Genomic DNA, 15,952 nt, shown 5'->3' on the forward strand with positions numbered 1-15,952 from the left:
GGGGATGATTTATGGGTGCACAGCTGAGCCAGGGTGGGGAGAGGGACCCCATCAGGCTGGGGACAGTGAGTGTGAATAGAGACCTGGTAGCTGGTTTCAAATATGTTCTAAGCATAATTTTGCATAGATTATATCACTCACTCCACAAAACGCCTGTATTGAGTAGGCGATGAGGTCATTCCCCCTTTACAAATGGAGAGAAGTGGGAGGCAGAGGGGTTAAGCGGCTGGCCCACCACTGGCCGTGTCAAAGCTGAGGTTCTGACCTTGGCACTGTGACCCCCGAGTCTGCGCTGCTAACCACCACCTTGTCAGAGAGGCAGGCCTCCGAGACAGGCAGACCCGGACGCAGGAGGGCATGGAAATGAGGCCGCACCATCCGTGCAGGGCATTGTGAGAAATGCGCTCTTTTCAGAGGCTGGGAGACGACCCTGGGGAAGCAGGTGGTAGCCAAGCCATGGTGGCCTTGGCCAAGGCCAAGAAGCTTTCACTCTGGGGAGGTCTCTGTGAAGATTGTGTGGGCCCTGGGGGCTGGAGAGAACCTCACCTGGCCCGCTCAGTGCGGAGCCACCGAGAAATCTGCAGAACCCAGACCAGGGGAGCCCTCGGTTTTCCCGGGGCGCTGTCCTGTCTCCCTGCTAAGAGCAAAGCGTCCCTCCCTGCTGTCTCCCCGGAGGTCACATCCCTGGCCTCGGTCCCCAGGCAGGTACTTCCTCTAGATGCCCATCACTCCTACACCCCAGCTCATCTCCTGTTCAGTGCGCAGTGCACAGCGTGGCGTGTGATTAACTAGTGTATTCTCCAGTTTCTATCAGGCCAAAGAGAAATTTAAAAAAGAACTGAAGATTGATGGATTTCTGTACAGTGACTTGTCAGTACTAGCTTCTGACATACCGTATTTCCCACCAGAGGAAGAGGAGGAAAATTTGGAGGACGGGATTCACCTGGTGGTCTGTGTCCACGGCCTGGACGGTGAGTTCCTGAATGGTTTCCCCCACGCAATTCTGCACTATAAACACAAATTCATTTGGATCGGGTACTCCTTCAACAAGGGGTCTGTTAGCAACGGCGGGTGGCAGGAAGTATGCTGGGTACAGGGAAGTGGCCTTGCCCCCGGAGGAAAGGTGTGTCTGGCACACGCACCTGTCCTGAAGGTGACTGGGTGAATGGGAGGAAGGAAGGAGTGTCATGAATGAACGGGTGAGTGGAATGCACTCAGGGAGAGCCGGGTCCGACTTGTTTTAGTTACGTTGGCTGCCGAACAGAAAATGGCAAATGCGGGAAAGGGAGGGGAAGGAGGGAGAAATCTCCGGGACGCCCGCTCTGATGGGGTCTGACGTGGGCGGGTTCATTGTCGTCTCAGGGAACAGCGCAGACCTCCGGCTGGTCAGGACCTTCATCGAGCTGGGGCTCCCCGGGGGCAAGCTGGACTTCCTCATGTCGGAGAAGAACCAGGTACAAGGGCTGCGGCCTCAGGTGGCGAGGCTCCCAGGGCCACCCCTGACACAGGCCCCCCCCCCCCGAGGTCACCAGGGCAGCTTGTGCACACGGAGATAGCAGGGGACCTGGCCCCAAGCATGGGCCTTTCTTCGTCCACGGACACGAGAAATGGACCGGTCGGCCTTATTCCTCTAGTGTCTTAAGGCTCAGGGATGGCAGGCGACGGGGAGCTGTGTAGGTCTTCTCGTCACTACCCCCCCGTCCCCTCCCTGGGGTACTCAGGAGGCCTCCTGACCCCAGTGCACAGCTCCAGGCAGCCTGTGACGTCACAGGGCAGCTTTACCTGTGAGAAACTGTCTATACCTTGACCCCAAGTCTCCCCCCCACCGGTCCCTGTCCATACTTCCAAAAGTCAGTCCCTGGAGTTACATGAACCCTTCCAGAATGTCTGCCCTTTCTGATCCTCAGACGTGTGTGACCTTTCTCCTTGGCCTGTCATGCTCTCGTGTCCTCCGACCATCCTTCCTGAGATGCAGATGGCCTGGGGATCCTTGTCACAGTGGACGTCTGTCCCCCGGACAGGGCCTGGTGCTGTGTCCAAAGGCTGAGCTGGGGAGGGGTAGGGGCTTGGGGGGTAGGCGGGCCTGGGTGTGGGTTCTGACTCAGGACACTGTCCCCTCTGAGAGCAGAGTCCTTCCTCTGTGACATGGGGACAGCTGTGCCAGGGGATGGCTCCCATGCCACTCTCCATCTCTTTCGTCTCCCCCTCCTCACCGAGGGCTCTGCGGTGTCCCCGGGGTCCTTCATTAGGGTCCCAGGCTGTGACCTCCAGTCTGTGGCCCAGCATCCGGCTGCAGCACACTCCCAGCATGCACCGCAGTGTTCCGTGGAGGAAGACGATTCGTGGGAGAACCTGGCCTCATTGCCACCCTGCCCGACCCCGTCTCCTTTTCCTCCTTCCAGATGGACACGTTCGCAGATTTTGACACCATGACGGACCGGCTGCTGGACGAGATCGTCCAGCACATCCAGCTGTACAGCCTCTCCATATCCCGGATCAGGTAGGGGCCCCGGGCAGCGGGGTGTGTTGAGCGTTTGCTGTATACGAGCGAGAGCAGCGTGATGCCACCTGGACACATGGACTGGGGACTCTTCACGGTGCAGAGGACTGCCCAGAGGGGAGGTGACACACCCGTAACTATCTCAGCCTGTATGCAGGAGAAGGAACGTTGAAGGCTCAGGAGAGAGAGACTGGGACTCAGTTGGACGCTCCTAGGTGTGAATTTTTGTTCTTCTGACGCCCACGAGCCTGAGTCCCGGCTGTAACCCCGTCAAGCCTTTCAGTCTCGGAGGCTGTTTCCATGCAGTGGGACCGGCGCACTGAGAGGGTGCGTCCCAGAGCTGAGTCCGTTCCCTGCCCACGCAGAGGGCTTCCAGGGGTATGGACGGCGGCCTCCTACAGAGGCAGGTGACTTAGTTGACATGTGTACGTGACAAGCCTGATAGGAACCAGCTTGTACTTGCAAGGTGCGTGGGCGCGGTGGAGAGTCGCTAGATGTGTGCCAGTGCATGGAGACCTCGGGGATGAAACGTCACTTCCTCCTTGTCCCACACGTGAGGACACAGAGGCCCCCAGAGATGCGATGACACGCATGGGACATAGGACAGGGTTTCCACAGCAGTGACTTAGTTTGAAAGGAACACAGTGCAGGATCCCCAGACCGGTGAGGACCGCCGCACTGGAGTGGGCTCGGAGGAGGGGGGTCGCCGGTGAGGACGGAGAGCGGGCAGGGGGACGAGGTTGTCGGGAAGTGAGAGATGAATGAAACACATGGCGACGTGGTCCCAGGTTGGGTCACGAGTGGCCTCAAGCGCAGCTGGCACTGCAGCCCGTGTGTGACCAGGACAGTTGGACGCTCAGCCAAGGCCCCCAGGTGGACTGAGAGGAGATGGGGAGAGCAGCTGGGGAAGGGGGCTGCTCCCACGGCGCGAAGCTGGGCAGCTGCCCACCCGTCTTTCCGACCACACCCGGCACAGCAGCTGCCACTCGTGGAGACCCCCCGTCTTGACCTTGACGCGGCCAGAGTTTGGGAACCTGACGGGGGTGCATCAGTGGCCCCAATCTCGTGGCCATGGCCCCTAAACCTGGCAGGAGGTAGCTGGCGCCACCCCTGCGCTTTCAGGGCCGGCCTCCCAGGCAGCAGGGCTGCTGTAGGTCACGGTCACCGCTTCTGTCTCTACGCAGCTTCATCGGCCATTCTCTCGGCAACATCATCATCCGTTCGGTCCTCACCAGGCCGCGCTTCCGGTGTTACCTCAGCAAACTGCACACGTTCCTGTCCCTGTCGGGTCCCCACCTGGGCACCCTGTACAACAACAGCACCCTGGTGAGCACAGGTGAGGGCCTGGTGTTCGTCGCCGTCCCTTCGGGGACGAGGGAAGTGAAACCAGAGGCGGGGGCTCCTCTCCGTGGAATCCTGTGACTTCGGAACGTCCTCCGAGCGTGGGCAGTGGGAAGAGACCTGGGTGGGGCGAGACGAGGTGTCCAGCTTCCTCCCTTGCTGCCAGCTTTCCGGGAGCAGAAAGGGGGTGCCCACTGTCTCTCTCAATATGTTAACGAAAAGTCACAGTTCAGCGTCGCTCTTTCCCCGTTTATTCCTGCCTGGCTTCACACGTTTGGTTTCGGCTGGGTTCTGGTCCCCAGGCCTGTGGCTGATGCAGAAGCTGAAGAAATCCGGGTCCCTCCTGCAGCTGACCTTCAGGGACAATGCTGACCTGCGCAAGTGCTTCCTGTACCGGCTCAGCCAGAAGACAGGTGCGTGGCTTCCCCTGTGTGGTGTGTCCTGAGTGGGAGCCGGGGCTCCCCTGTGACCCCAGCTGGCATCAGCGCTACTCGGACTCACTAGCAGTGGAGCCTGATCGGGAGGCACAGCCTCTCCCTCGCAGGAGGCCCCCCGAGAACTCAGCCCCCCCGTTGCCAGTCTCCCCGATGGCATGGGAGAGGCATCCCAGACGGGCGCCAGGGTGTGTGTGGGGGGCTCTCTCTACAGGGGGGCTGTGGCCTCCCTTTCTCAGCAGTCCTTTTACCTCCTGGTCACTCAGGCCCCAGGCCTGGGGGCCAGCTCACAGCCCCTTCACCCAGGGGCAGACCCGCCCACCCCAGGGCAGACAAGCACTCTCCTTCATGCTGACAGGGCAAGGAGACAAGTCCTTCCCAGGCAGGCTGGAGGGCACGCCACCCTGCCCCCACCCCTCTGTCTGCAGAGGGAGGGCTCAGAGCTGCAGGAGCCCCACTGTCCTGCCTCTGAGCAGACAGCAGCCAGGGGCGAGGCCTCCGGAGTGTTCCTGGCCCACAAAAACCTTGTTGTCCCGACACCTTGCTCCTGTCCTGTGCAAAGTAGCTTGCTCCCTGTCACCTTAGTGTCCCTGCCCGATGGGCACAACCACACATCCTCCTTCTACGACACAAAAACTCCCCTGCAGCAAATTCTTTTCTCAGCCTCTCGGACCGGAAGGTCCTGCTGCAGGGACACACCTGTGTGTCAGGTGTCTGCTCTCACAGGTCTGTCCAGTGCATGCAAACCGGGGGGCGGGGCACGTGGAAGCTCCCTGGGTTCAGGGCACCCACCTGGCTCGTTGCAGGTCTGCAGTATTTTAAAAACGTCGTGCTGGTGGCTTCCCCCCAAGACCGCTATGTGCCGTTTCACTCAGCCAGGATTGAGATGTGCAAAACGGCCTTCAAGGACAGGCACACGGGTAAGCTGCGTTTCATTATGGCGATTTAAAAGGCTGACGCCTGTTCACGCACTGGACTCTGCCTAGCCGGGCACGTCTGATGTCCTGCGCAGGGACAGGAGCCCGGCGCGCACCCGGGGCTCCTTGTTCCTGCTTCGTCTGCCGAGTTTGGCCTCCTCCACTTCTCTGCTCGCTTCCCCCCTGCAGGGCCCGTTTACGCGGAGATGATCAACAACCTCCTGCGCCCTCTGGTGGAAGCCAAGGGCTGCACGCTGGTCCGCCACAACGTGCTCCACGCCCTGCCCAGCACCGCCAACGCGCTCATCGGCCGCGCGGCGCACATCGCCGTGCTGGACTCCGAGCTCTTCCTGGAGAAGTTCTTCTTGGTGGTGGGACTCAACTACTTTAAGTAATGGCCTCACGGAGCTCGCGGGAACCACCGAAGACCCAGGAGAGCATCGGCCAAGTCACCCTTTCGTAGATCTCAGCCATTCCAGCGTGGAGCTCAGAGCAGAGGGGGCTGAGGGAGGCAGGGGGCGGGGACAGGCTATCCCGGGTCCCTCCGTTCCAGAGACTTGCAAAGGCCGAGCTCACGGTGTTAATTAAAGGCAACGGACTTTATCCGAACAGACTTTAGCCCCCTGGAGTTTCATCCAAGATGGTTTCTAGGGAAAATATGAGAAAACAAACAGTGCTCAGAGTTGGGGACCGCACCTCTGTAAGTGCCAGTGGCCCGCAGGGAGAGCGTGCCCCGTAACTAGGTGTGCCCAGGATGTTACTAGTGCATAGCTTTATCATTTTTGACTCAAGGACGTGCACTCAAGCATCTCAGAACTCAGGTTAACCTCTGTGCAGAGTGGACATACTTGTGTAAATAGAATCCTTAACGGACTCAATGTGCCGCTTGTTCAAGAAAATGGGATGCCACGCTGTCATTCCCTCCTCACGCTTTCTCAGCAAGGGGCGAAGGAATGCTTTCTGAACTCCAAGTTCATGGTATCCGCAGCAGTGGGCGGCTGATTGGCGGTGTGGGAGGGACGGGGGTGATGCTGCAAAGGAAACTGGCTGGGACATGGCGAACCAGGCGCCTTCCCTACTTCTCCAGACGTTCTCTATGCATAGCCCCGGTCCATAAATTATTTTTGTGATTGCTTACATCTCTGTCTATAGTAGGGAGAAATGACTTTGACTTGAGCTAGCAGAGGGGGCACCGAGGTTAACGCACAGGTGTGCCTGGCTCCTGCTGGTGTACTTCCAAAGAGATGCTAGGTTAGCATTTGATGCGATTGCAAAAAAAAATGAACACCATTAACGTGCCAGCTGTTCCTCCTGTCTGTGGAAGGACAAAACATCTAAATGGAGGCGCCGCGCTGGACTCTCAACCTCAGGGGAGCTCTGAGAAGGGTGCTGGGTCTCTTTCAATAGAAATGTCTTCATGCCTTAGGGAAATAAAGGGCTAGGGAAGGTCACCATTGATTTCGACAAAAGAAAAAAACACCCAAGAGAGCAGGGATGAAAGTGAGGTCAGAGAGGACGGTAGCACTTAGGTGGAGGCCAAAACCTAAATCGTTCAGTGACTGCAGGCGGACTTTTGAGACTTAGCAGGTGTTTAATGTGGTCCCAAAGACTGAGGACACTCCGTGGGGCTGAAGGAAGCCCAGAGAGTTGTGCTGGGGGACACACGGACCTGGACGGTAGGGACCGGCCCAGGAGACTCCTCTTCCAGAGTTGTGACAGCAGGTGGGAGACGTGGACAATGTCATCATCCCAGGCCCCTTTTCCCACTTGTGCAGAATTGCCTCATAAAGTGTGGACACACATCTGGGACCAGATTTCCGGTCCCAGCACCTGGACCATAACCTTGGGTAACCCACGGTCATGATCGTAAAACCATGGCTCATCTGAGAACCGGCTCCTCACTTGCTCACAGTGTGGCTTTGGGAAAATGGACGCAGTTGCTGGGAGATGCGCCCTGAGGAGCCAGCGTGCGGGAGGCCAGACCAGGGATTCCTCGAGAAAAGACAGAGGCAGTGGGATCTCCTGTTCTGCTAAGGCAGACAGGCTTCTCTGTGGGTCTGCTTCCACCTCTCCTGGCGTCCTGGTCCTCGCACGGTGGGGCCAGCATGTCCTTGGGTCACTCTCCCACCGGCTGCGTTTCCAAGTTCCCGATAGACGTAGACTCTGTTACCTGTGCCAACCCACGGTCTAGTCCAGGAGGGACTTGGTGCCTGCCCAGCAGCCCCGGGCGTGGTGCGTCCCGGCCGTACGCTCACTGCAGGACCCTACCTTTGTGGCGACTGCCCCCTTTCCGGCCCAGCGAGGGGCCCTGGCCCTCAGACGGGTGCTTCCCATTGTCTCTGTCCACCTCCTGCCAGCCACGCGTGTCGCTCCCTGGTCGTTAGAAAGACTGCGGAGCCGGTGGTGCTGCAGCCAGGGCGAATGTGACCGCCGTTGTCTTTGCCAAACGCCAGATACCATTTTTAACTTCAATATGCTGTCTGGACATAGTGAGAACTCATGGCAATAAACGTCCAGCTGCACGGTGCACCTCTTTTTTCTAGGGGTGCTCTGCTGTCTCTGTAAACACTCTCCGGCCCCTGAGCATCTGTTGTAACTGTGCAGAATGTCCGTCTCTGTATCGTACACAAGTGTCAAGTGTTACGTGTCATGCCTCACCTCAGAAGGGTTTTCTATGTCTCTTTCTATTGAAGTATAGATATCTAATATATATATATACATATAATATATATATAATGTAAAACAGGGACATTCTATTATTGATGATAAAAACTATAAACAAAATGCCTGCCAAGATAACTGTCTAATACGTCTTCATTCTCAGCATCAGTTTTGTTTTTCGTTTTCACAATCTGTCATGTTTCTCAGAACCACTTAGAGATAACAATTGCTAATATAGAGACTAATTGGGGCACAGGAGATGCCTAGTGGCAGGTTGAAAGCAGTGGGAGAGCTTCAGCCCTGGGGGGAAGGCGGAGGGACTCCCTCCTTTCGAGTTCCACACCCCAGGGTCTTCGCGTGAGTCCCCATGGGTCTCCTTCGTGTGACTGCGTCTCCTGGAGCGCAGGGGCCTGTCTAATTTATCAGCGCCTAGTTTATCGCTGCCCAGGCTCGGCCGGCGTTCGCTGAGGGCGGTCAGTTCCTTGAAAGCTCAGTTTCTTCTCTAGCCCCTCAGCCAATCCATCCACAGCAGCTGATGCTTTTGCGGAAGGGCCTTGACTCTGGCTCACGTTGACCCCCTAGGCTTCTGAGTTTGCAAGAGGAGAGTAGTTTCCAGGGGCAGGTGGCCCAGCGGCAGGTCTCTGTGAGGGGCAGAGCCTCTCTAAACGCAGGGGCTTGCTTTCGAGCCTGTGGGCTTGGCTCCGGTGTCCTGGTCTGTACAATTGAATTGAAAGTATCTTCTTCGAAAGGTCACTGAGGCCAGGGAATGAGATGGGGAGGCAGAGTGCCTGGGACAGTGCCTGCAGAGAGGGGGCATTCCAAAATTGTACGGGGTTCCAAAGGAATGTCTTATAATGAGAGGTTTGCTATAAGAACTTTTCTTTGTAGGAAGTTAAAACTTGACGTGACCTCAAAGTGCTTCATCCATGACGGCCCGGAGGCAGGTCGCCTTCCTGAAACTTTAGGCTTGAGCTTCCAGGACTCAGAACACTTCGTTGTGATTCCAGGATCCTCCACCCTGGAGTCATCCAGCTCATTTCCGTGTGTGACTGGATGATCGCTGTAACACCACCATTTCCCTGCTCATCACGTAGAGTAAGCCATTGTTAAGTTGAGAGCGGAGGGATGGCCAAAGCCGGACGCCCAGCGAGAACAATATTACGTCTGATTTAAGGTGTTTGGGAGTTTGAGTTCTGCAGATGCCCCTCAGCCACTGCAACAAACCGAAATGGCTTTTACAACCTGGGCGGAAAAAGGCTCGATTATTGTGTTTGACAAAATACCGAGCTTCCCTAATTTCTTGCTCTGTGGAAGGCGAATAATCATTCAGGTATGTCCAGTGACCTGTGCAGGCGTCTTTGCTAGTTTTGTGTTATTCCCCTGAAGGAGAGCACTTCATTCTGTCCCACACACCGTGTGGGGCAGAAGCAGGGCCATGTCTTCTCTGTAGGGAACTTAATAAGAAGGTCTGTCATTTTTGCCCTCACGATTTCCCTATAACTTATCCTTGAAGGCACATCTTGAAACTAAACGCCCGGTTTTGTGCAAAGCACCGGCGGCTACAGAAACTAGTTAGGTGGGACCCTGCCCTTCAAGAATTCAGAATCTAGGGGGAGCAGAGGCCCCTAAAACTGGGAGACTGTCCAGATAGCTAGGATAATGGGGCAGGAGGGCAGGTGGGAGACACTGAGGACCCTTCTAACCAGCCACCCTCCTGGTGTTGGGCTCGGGCATCCCACTGGGGTGTGGACACAGGAACCTGCCCGGAGAAATGCCACATTGCTAACAGCCCTGCCAGTCGGGTAGGACGTCGAAGTTTCTTCGGGGCCACCATCCTGGGTCAGGTCAAATGAGGGAGTTTGCAGAAGGAGCAGCGGAGTGGAGCACAGTGCAGCCCGGTCTGCCAGGAGCCCCTGCCCCTGAACACGTCACCAGCGGTCTGCAGTACAGTCCTCGGACGCTCTGTGGCTGCTCTTTCTCCCTCCTTTCAGACCGATAGACAGAAGCGGGTTATCAAACGCCACGCCTGTCCCCACACTTTGTCACACTCAGGCTAGACCCGGGAGTGGGGCTGTGGCTCGTGTGCACTGGTCATACGCTGCAGGGCCGCGGGTTATTTCGTTTTGCTACTTTAGGTTTAGGGGAGCTTACTTTAGTTTCCAATGCGACCTGCCGCACTGTAGGAAGTGCAGTGGGGCAGGGCCTCCGGCATGGCCCCTCTCTCCGGAGAAGAACCTGAATGCATAGCTCGATGCCACTGTGAACCCCTAACGCGCCTCATTCTGCCCACCGCACCCTACGCAAGGACTACGGCCTCCCACGCGCTCTCGTAAACCGTCTGCAGCCCAGTGGCGGCTGTGATGACCACGTCATTCGTGTCAACAGAACCCTCCTATTTTTCTACCTTGGCTCTTTGGTTGGCATTTTGTGTTGTTCATGTATATATGAACGACAAGCAGCAACAATATTAATAAAAACTCTTCTGACTTTCTCTCCCCAGGAGTCTTGTTTATGGAACGCACAGTAAATGCTGTTGCGGAATGTGGGCGGGGCTGAAGGAATTGCGCCTGCTTTTGCTCAGAGGGCTCCTGGAGTGTGGGGGTTATTCCGGGGGTGCCCACTGTGGGAAAGGCCTAGCGTATCTTGGGGGGCCAAGCAGAGCAGAGAGGGAACTCAAACTGGACTCTAGGAGGGTCAGGGAAATTCATGTGCCCTGGCACGTGTAGGACTTAAATAAAAATGTGTTGAACGAACGAATGAATGAATGAGTTTGGCTCACAGAAGACCCAACACATTCCTAAGCTAGCAGCCTTTCTGCTCCAGCAGGCTTTCTGCCTGGGGCGTCTTTAACAGCTCTGCCCAAGGACAGGGGTTCCCTGCTCAGGGGAGAGACAATAAATGCAGGGAACAGTTGTGGAGGACCCACGCTTCCCTGGGTCCCCTGGCTGGAGCTGCGCCGCGGACAGAAATTCACGTGGCCTGCAGAGGGCGCCCAAAGGCTGGCCAACAGCAAAATGCTTGCTGGAGCGGGAAGGAAGGTTCAGTTCCCGCCTCCAAAAGTTGGCTTGGAGTCTGAGCAGGAGAAAGTAAAGGTGGTTTTGGTTTTTGTAAATGAGAAACACAGAAGAAGGTAGAATTAGGAAGGGGCAGTGTGACTTTGGGATTTCTAGCTGGGGTTAACTCGATGAATGAAGGTACCCCATTCAATCCCCAGCCCTAGCTGAGGTGTGCGGTAGTGAGCAGACCCCAGGGCAAGGAAAAGGAGGTGAGGGAGCACGCCACTCAGTCATCAGCTCGGAAGTCGCGCTCTCCGCGGGGCCTCCCCGACCCCGCGGGAAGCAGGGCAGTACTGGCTGGCTTTCTTTCAAGGGAACACACTCTCCTGCCACCTGCAGAGAAAAGGGAATCCCTGGATTGTTTCATTCCACAAGATGCTGCCACTCCAGGGGGACCTTGCAGGAAGTCACACAGCTCACTGAAGGGCCGCGAGGGAGGCTGAGGTTCGCTTTCCTCCGGGGCAGGGGCTGCCTGAGTGACCAGCTGTGTCACACTGGGTGCCTTCTTCTGACACCTGGATAGGCATCATATTGCAGCAGAGGTGGGGTGGCTACTCCCATTTCAGAGTTGGGGGAAATAAAACCCGGATCGGCTAGGGGCTCGTCCGGACTGGACTCGGTATCGAACCCACCACTGTTCTCCATCACAGGTCTCGAGCTCCTAGGAGCCATTGTCCCAAAGCAAAGCCAGGTTCTGTACCCCATGGCACCCGGCGGTGTCCATCCAGGCACTGGGTTTCTGGGTTTTGTAATGCAAGTGCCCACGGGAAGCTGTGACAGCTGAGGCCTGCGCCTCAAGGATGTGGCCTGGAGTAATCGCGGGGGCCAGCCAGGACTACGTGAAGAACCAGGCGGCCTCCCCCCCCCCCCCCCCCGCCTCCACCTAGTTTTGGAGATCTTGGCTGATGTCAATAACTGACCACTGGGGCTTGTTGTTTTTCCCCTTTCTGTACTTTAAATTCTTGCTCTTAATAAGTAAAAAGTGAGACCTAGATCCTAGATCCCCAGCCAGGACCCTAATAAAAGCAGAACCCCAGGCTCCTAGACTCTCTCTATGGGACTTCACTCTGTGGCCCCAGGCACCTGTGAGCAATAACACCCCGCCCCACCCCCCAGTTTCCTGATGATTATTGCTGAGGCTGAGAACCAGACGGGCTGGTCCAGCCACAACACTGGCACCCACAGGCTGGAACCAGCAGAAAACTCACCCCCTCCTTAACACCCACAGCTGGCCCTCCATTTCAGTAACGCCCCTCCCAGATCAGCTTCACCTGCTGGGGCAGCCTCTTGACCACACCCCACGGTCAGCCTGGACCCCTGTGGTTCTCCGCCGGCTTTGGTTTATTGAGCTGTAATCCACAAAATCACAAGGAATTTAAAGTGTGCAATGTGGTGATTTGGTCTACATATACACCGTGAAAGCCTTGCCCTGTCTCATTAATTATATTGCCTTGCGTATTTATCTTTTTGTAATGGGGAGAACATTTAAGGGCCACTCAGCAAATTTCAGGTACACGGTAGTGGTACCGACTTGAGCTACACGATTACATCAGATGCCCCAGACTTACTGTCCTACAGCAGCAAGTTTGCTTACATTTTTACCAACCACCCCCTTCCCCCCCAACCCCCTGCCACCAGACACCACACTTCTTTCTGGTTCTGAGTTTGGCCCCTTTCTGGCTGCCTTTTTGATTCCACATATTAAGTGACAACATGCAATAATAAAGTATTTGTGTTTGGCATATAGCACTAAGAATTTAGCATAATAGCATAACATCCTTCAGATTCATCCATGTTGTGGCAAATAACAGGATTTTCTTTTTTATAAAGATTAAAAAATACTCCATTATGTATCAAATCACATTTTCTTTTTTCATTCATCCCCCGAGGGACGCTTGGGGTGCATCCGCTTGGCTCTTGTGGCTAATGCTGCCATGAAATGGGGTGCAGGTATTTCTTTGGGGCAATCATTTTGTTTCCTTTGGGGATATTCCCAGGAGTGGAATTGCTGGATCATGAGGTAGTTGTATTTTTAATTTTTTGAGGAGCCTCCCTCCATACTGGTTTTCCCCCATGGTGGCTGCACCAGTTTACAATCCCAGCAAAAGTGCACAAGGGTTCCCTTTTCTCCCGATCGCAGCCGACACTTGTTACCTTTCTCTCTCTTTTAAAATAATAGCTGTAAATAAATCCAAAAGGCATCAGAACAAAGAAAGGAGAGGCTTTATTGAGGTAGTTTGCAGACCCAGGAGAAGCAGCCTCCTGCAAACAAACACAAAACCGAACAAAAATGTGTGCTTCCCTAAAGAAAAAGACAGAGGGGAGGACTTCTTTGATACAAAAAGTCTCCCCCCAGGGTCCTAATTAGATACTTTTATGTAAATGAGGAGTCCCAATTTCCACAGTTCTGATTGGTCAGAATTATACAGTTCTGATTGGTCGGTATTACCAAGTCCCGATTGGTTGTTATGGAGCAGTTCTGATTGGACGAGGTAGGTCTCAGTCGATTGGTTGAAAGGTGTAACAGGGAAGTGCGGGGCTTTGCGTGGGAAGTGAAGAGTTAGTTGTACCGTGGGTGGAGTTCCCAGGAAGCCCTGCTGGAGTTTCCATTAATAAGCTTTGGGGCCCTCGGTGGAGCACGGCGAGTCCGTCTCAGCAGGTAAAGTCTGTCTCGGGGTTCTCTCTTCCCCGGCGCCCACTAGCCATTCTCACAGGCGTGAGGTGATAGCCTCCTTTTAGTTGTGATTTGCATTTTCTTGAAGATGAGTGATGTCTAGCGCCTTCTCATTTGTCTATCTTCTTTGGAAAAATGTCAGTTCTGGGCCTTTGCTCATTTTTACTTTTTATTTTACTTTTAAAAGATTTTACTTATTTACTTTTAGAGGGGAAGGGAGGGAGAAACAGAAGGAAGCATTAACGTGTGGTTGCCTGTCTAGTGCGCCCCCTACCGGGAAACCTGCCCCGCAACCCAGGCATGTGCCCGATGGGGAATGGAACCAGCGACCCTTTGGTTTGCAGATTGGTCCTCAATCCACTGAGCCGCACCAGCCAGGGCTCATTTTTTAATATGGATTTTTTTGTCGTTTAGTTTTGTTCACTGTCTGTCTCCCAACCAGAATATAAATATCCCAAAAGCCAGGACTGTGTCTTGTTTTGTTCGCCTCTATCCAAGGCATTTAGACTAGGACACAGGGTAGAGCGCACCCATGATAAGCCCTTTGAGGCGTCCTGAGGCGAGACTAAGCCTTTTCCACATTTTCCCTTTGAAGGATGATGCTCTGGAGGAGGCTCACCTGCAAGATTCCTATTCTGTGACTTTCTGCAACTAGAATTCGCTCCACTAGAGGGCAGAGCTCACTGCTTGTTTTTATTTGTCCTTCCAAGAGTCCACCCCTCAACCCCAAACAGAAGGGCGACTTTTGCATCTCTCAGCCATAAGTACACAGGGGCTCTCAGCGGCCACCGAATACATGGTTTAATGCAACTTGACATCATGCCTGACCAAGCTGGAAATTTAAATGATTGAAGACAAAAAAACCCAAAACTAACACTCTATTAAACGATTTCTCTTCGTACAAAACGCTGTCACAGCAATAAAATTTGCAAACCAAATAAACACATGGCTGTGCCCACATTATGCATTAATAGCAAATCAGTCACCCCCAGACCCCATTAAATGAGTGTTAAACAAACATTTAAAGACTGTCAGTTTGAAGAGGGCCAAGTTGTCGCCCTGTCTGTAAAGGGAGCATCTTCTTTACTCCAGCCAAGTGGCTCCCTGTGCCCATCACCAGGTGGCGCCACAAAGCTCTTCTCTCCCCTGACTCTCTTGTGAAATCTGGCCTATTGCCCTGGCCCCGTTCAGGTCCAGTCCTAATCCAAGGGCAGGAGCTTCTTATGCAGCTGCCTTACCTTTATTTTTATTTTTTTAAAAGATTTCATTTATTTATCTTTAGAGGGGTAGGGGAGAGGGAGAGAAATATCAATGTATGGTTGCTTCTCGTGCGTCCCCGGCTGGGAACTGGCCTGCAACCCAGGCATGTGCCCTGACCGGGAATCGAACCACAATTCTTTGGTTCACAGGCCCGCGCTCAATCCACTGAGCTATACCAGTCAGGGCCCCCTTTTTTTTTTTTTTAAAGGTTTTATTTGTTTTTAGAGAGAAGGAAAGGGAGGGAGAGACATCATTCTGTTGCTTCTTGCACGCCCCCTATTGGACACCCAGCCCACAACCCAGGCCTGTGCTCTGACTGGGAATCAAACCAGCGACCTTTTGGTTCTCAGGCTGCTGCCCAATCCATTGAGCCACCAGCCAGGGCACACAGCTGCCTCACCTTTAGTGCAGTGGTGCCCACACTCATTAGAAGACAAGAATCACCAGATACGAATGTTAAAAGGACACACTCTCAGCTTCCCACAGAAGCTCATAGCTTTATCTCTTTCACCAACTAGACCCAGTGAAAAGTGACCTTTTCTCCAACCCAGTGGTCATTGAACTGGAGTTTACATTAATATGACCTAGGAGTTTAAAAGAAAGCCATGCCCACCCTCCCCCAGTTCCATCAGAATCTCTGGGGTGGCGCCCACTTACCACGCTTTAAAATCTCCGCAGTTACCCTGAGGTACAGCCTCCTTGAGGGTCACTGCACTTGACCCTGGAGTGACAGACAGCCAGACACCTGGGCTCCTCCTGTGCCCACTCCTTGGTCCTCGATCCACGCACTTGTTCCCTCCTTTGAGGTGCTGTGGGGCCAGGCGGCCGTGCAGCCCCCCACGGGGATCCACCCGCTGCCCACTCCAGGGCCCGCATGTGCACCGAGCGAACGATGGCCCCCACACTGCTAGATTTTTGTCACGGTTAATGGCGATGATACCTGGCAAGCAGTTGGTGAATGATAAGTGTTCAGTAAGTGGCGGGTATTCAGTTAGTCATTCATTCTGCAGCTCGTGTGTCGCCAGGCACTGTCCTGGGTGGGCCGTGTGTTATGACAGGCCCGTCGCTCACAGGGAGCGTGTCCCACAGTCTTTGGGATCCCCGGAGGT

At 54.6% G+C, this 15,952-nt stretch overlaps 1 protein-coding gene across 1 annotated transcript in view; it reads left to right on the forward strand.

Moving 5' to 3' along the window:
* The window catches only part of FAM135B (family with sequence similarity 135 member B), a 158,321-nt gene extending 152,597 nt beyond the window's left edge, over window positions 1–5,724 (forward strand). Inside the window, exons 14-20 of the mRNA XM_037166411.2 lie at window positions 805–971; window positions 1,363–1,454; window positions 2,403–2,500; window positions 3,685–3,836; window positions 4,144–4,254; window positions 5,082–5,195; window positions 5,382–5,724. Of these exons, the coding sequence (XP_037022306.2) occupies window positions 805–971; window positions 1,363–1,454; window positions 2,403–2,500; window positions 3,685–3,836; window positions 4,144–4,254; window positions 5,082–5,195; window positions 5,382–5,587 (940 nt within the window). The 3' untranslated portion in view covers window positions 5,588–5,724. The remainder of the gene's footprint in view (window positions 1–804; window positions 972–1,362; window positions 1,455–2,402; window positions 2,501–3,684; window positions 3,837–4,143; window positions 4,255–5,081; window positions 5,196–5,381) is intronic.
* The last annotated feature ends 10,228 nt before the right edge of the window (window positions 5,725–15,952 follow it).

Source organism: Artibeus jamaicensis, unplaced genomic scaffold (assembly GCF_021234435.1).
Source record: "Artibeus jamaicensis isolate MK-2021 breed Jamaican fruit bat unplaced genomic scaffold, CSHL_Jam_final scaffold_916, whole genome shotgun sequence".
NCBI lineage: Eukaryota > Metazoa > Chordata > Mammalia > Chiroptera > Phyllostomidae > Artibeus > Artibeus jamaicensis.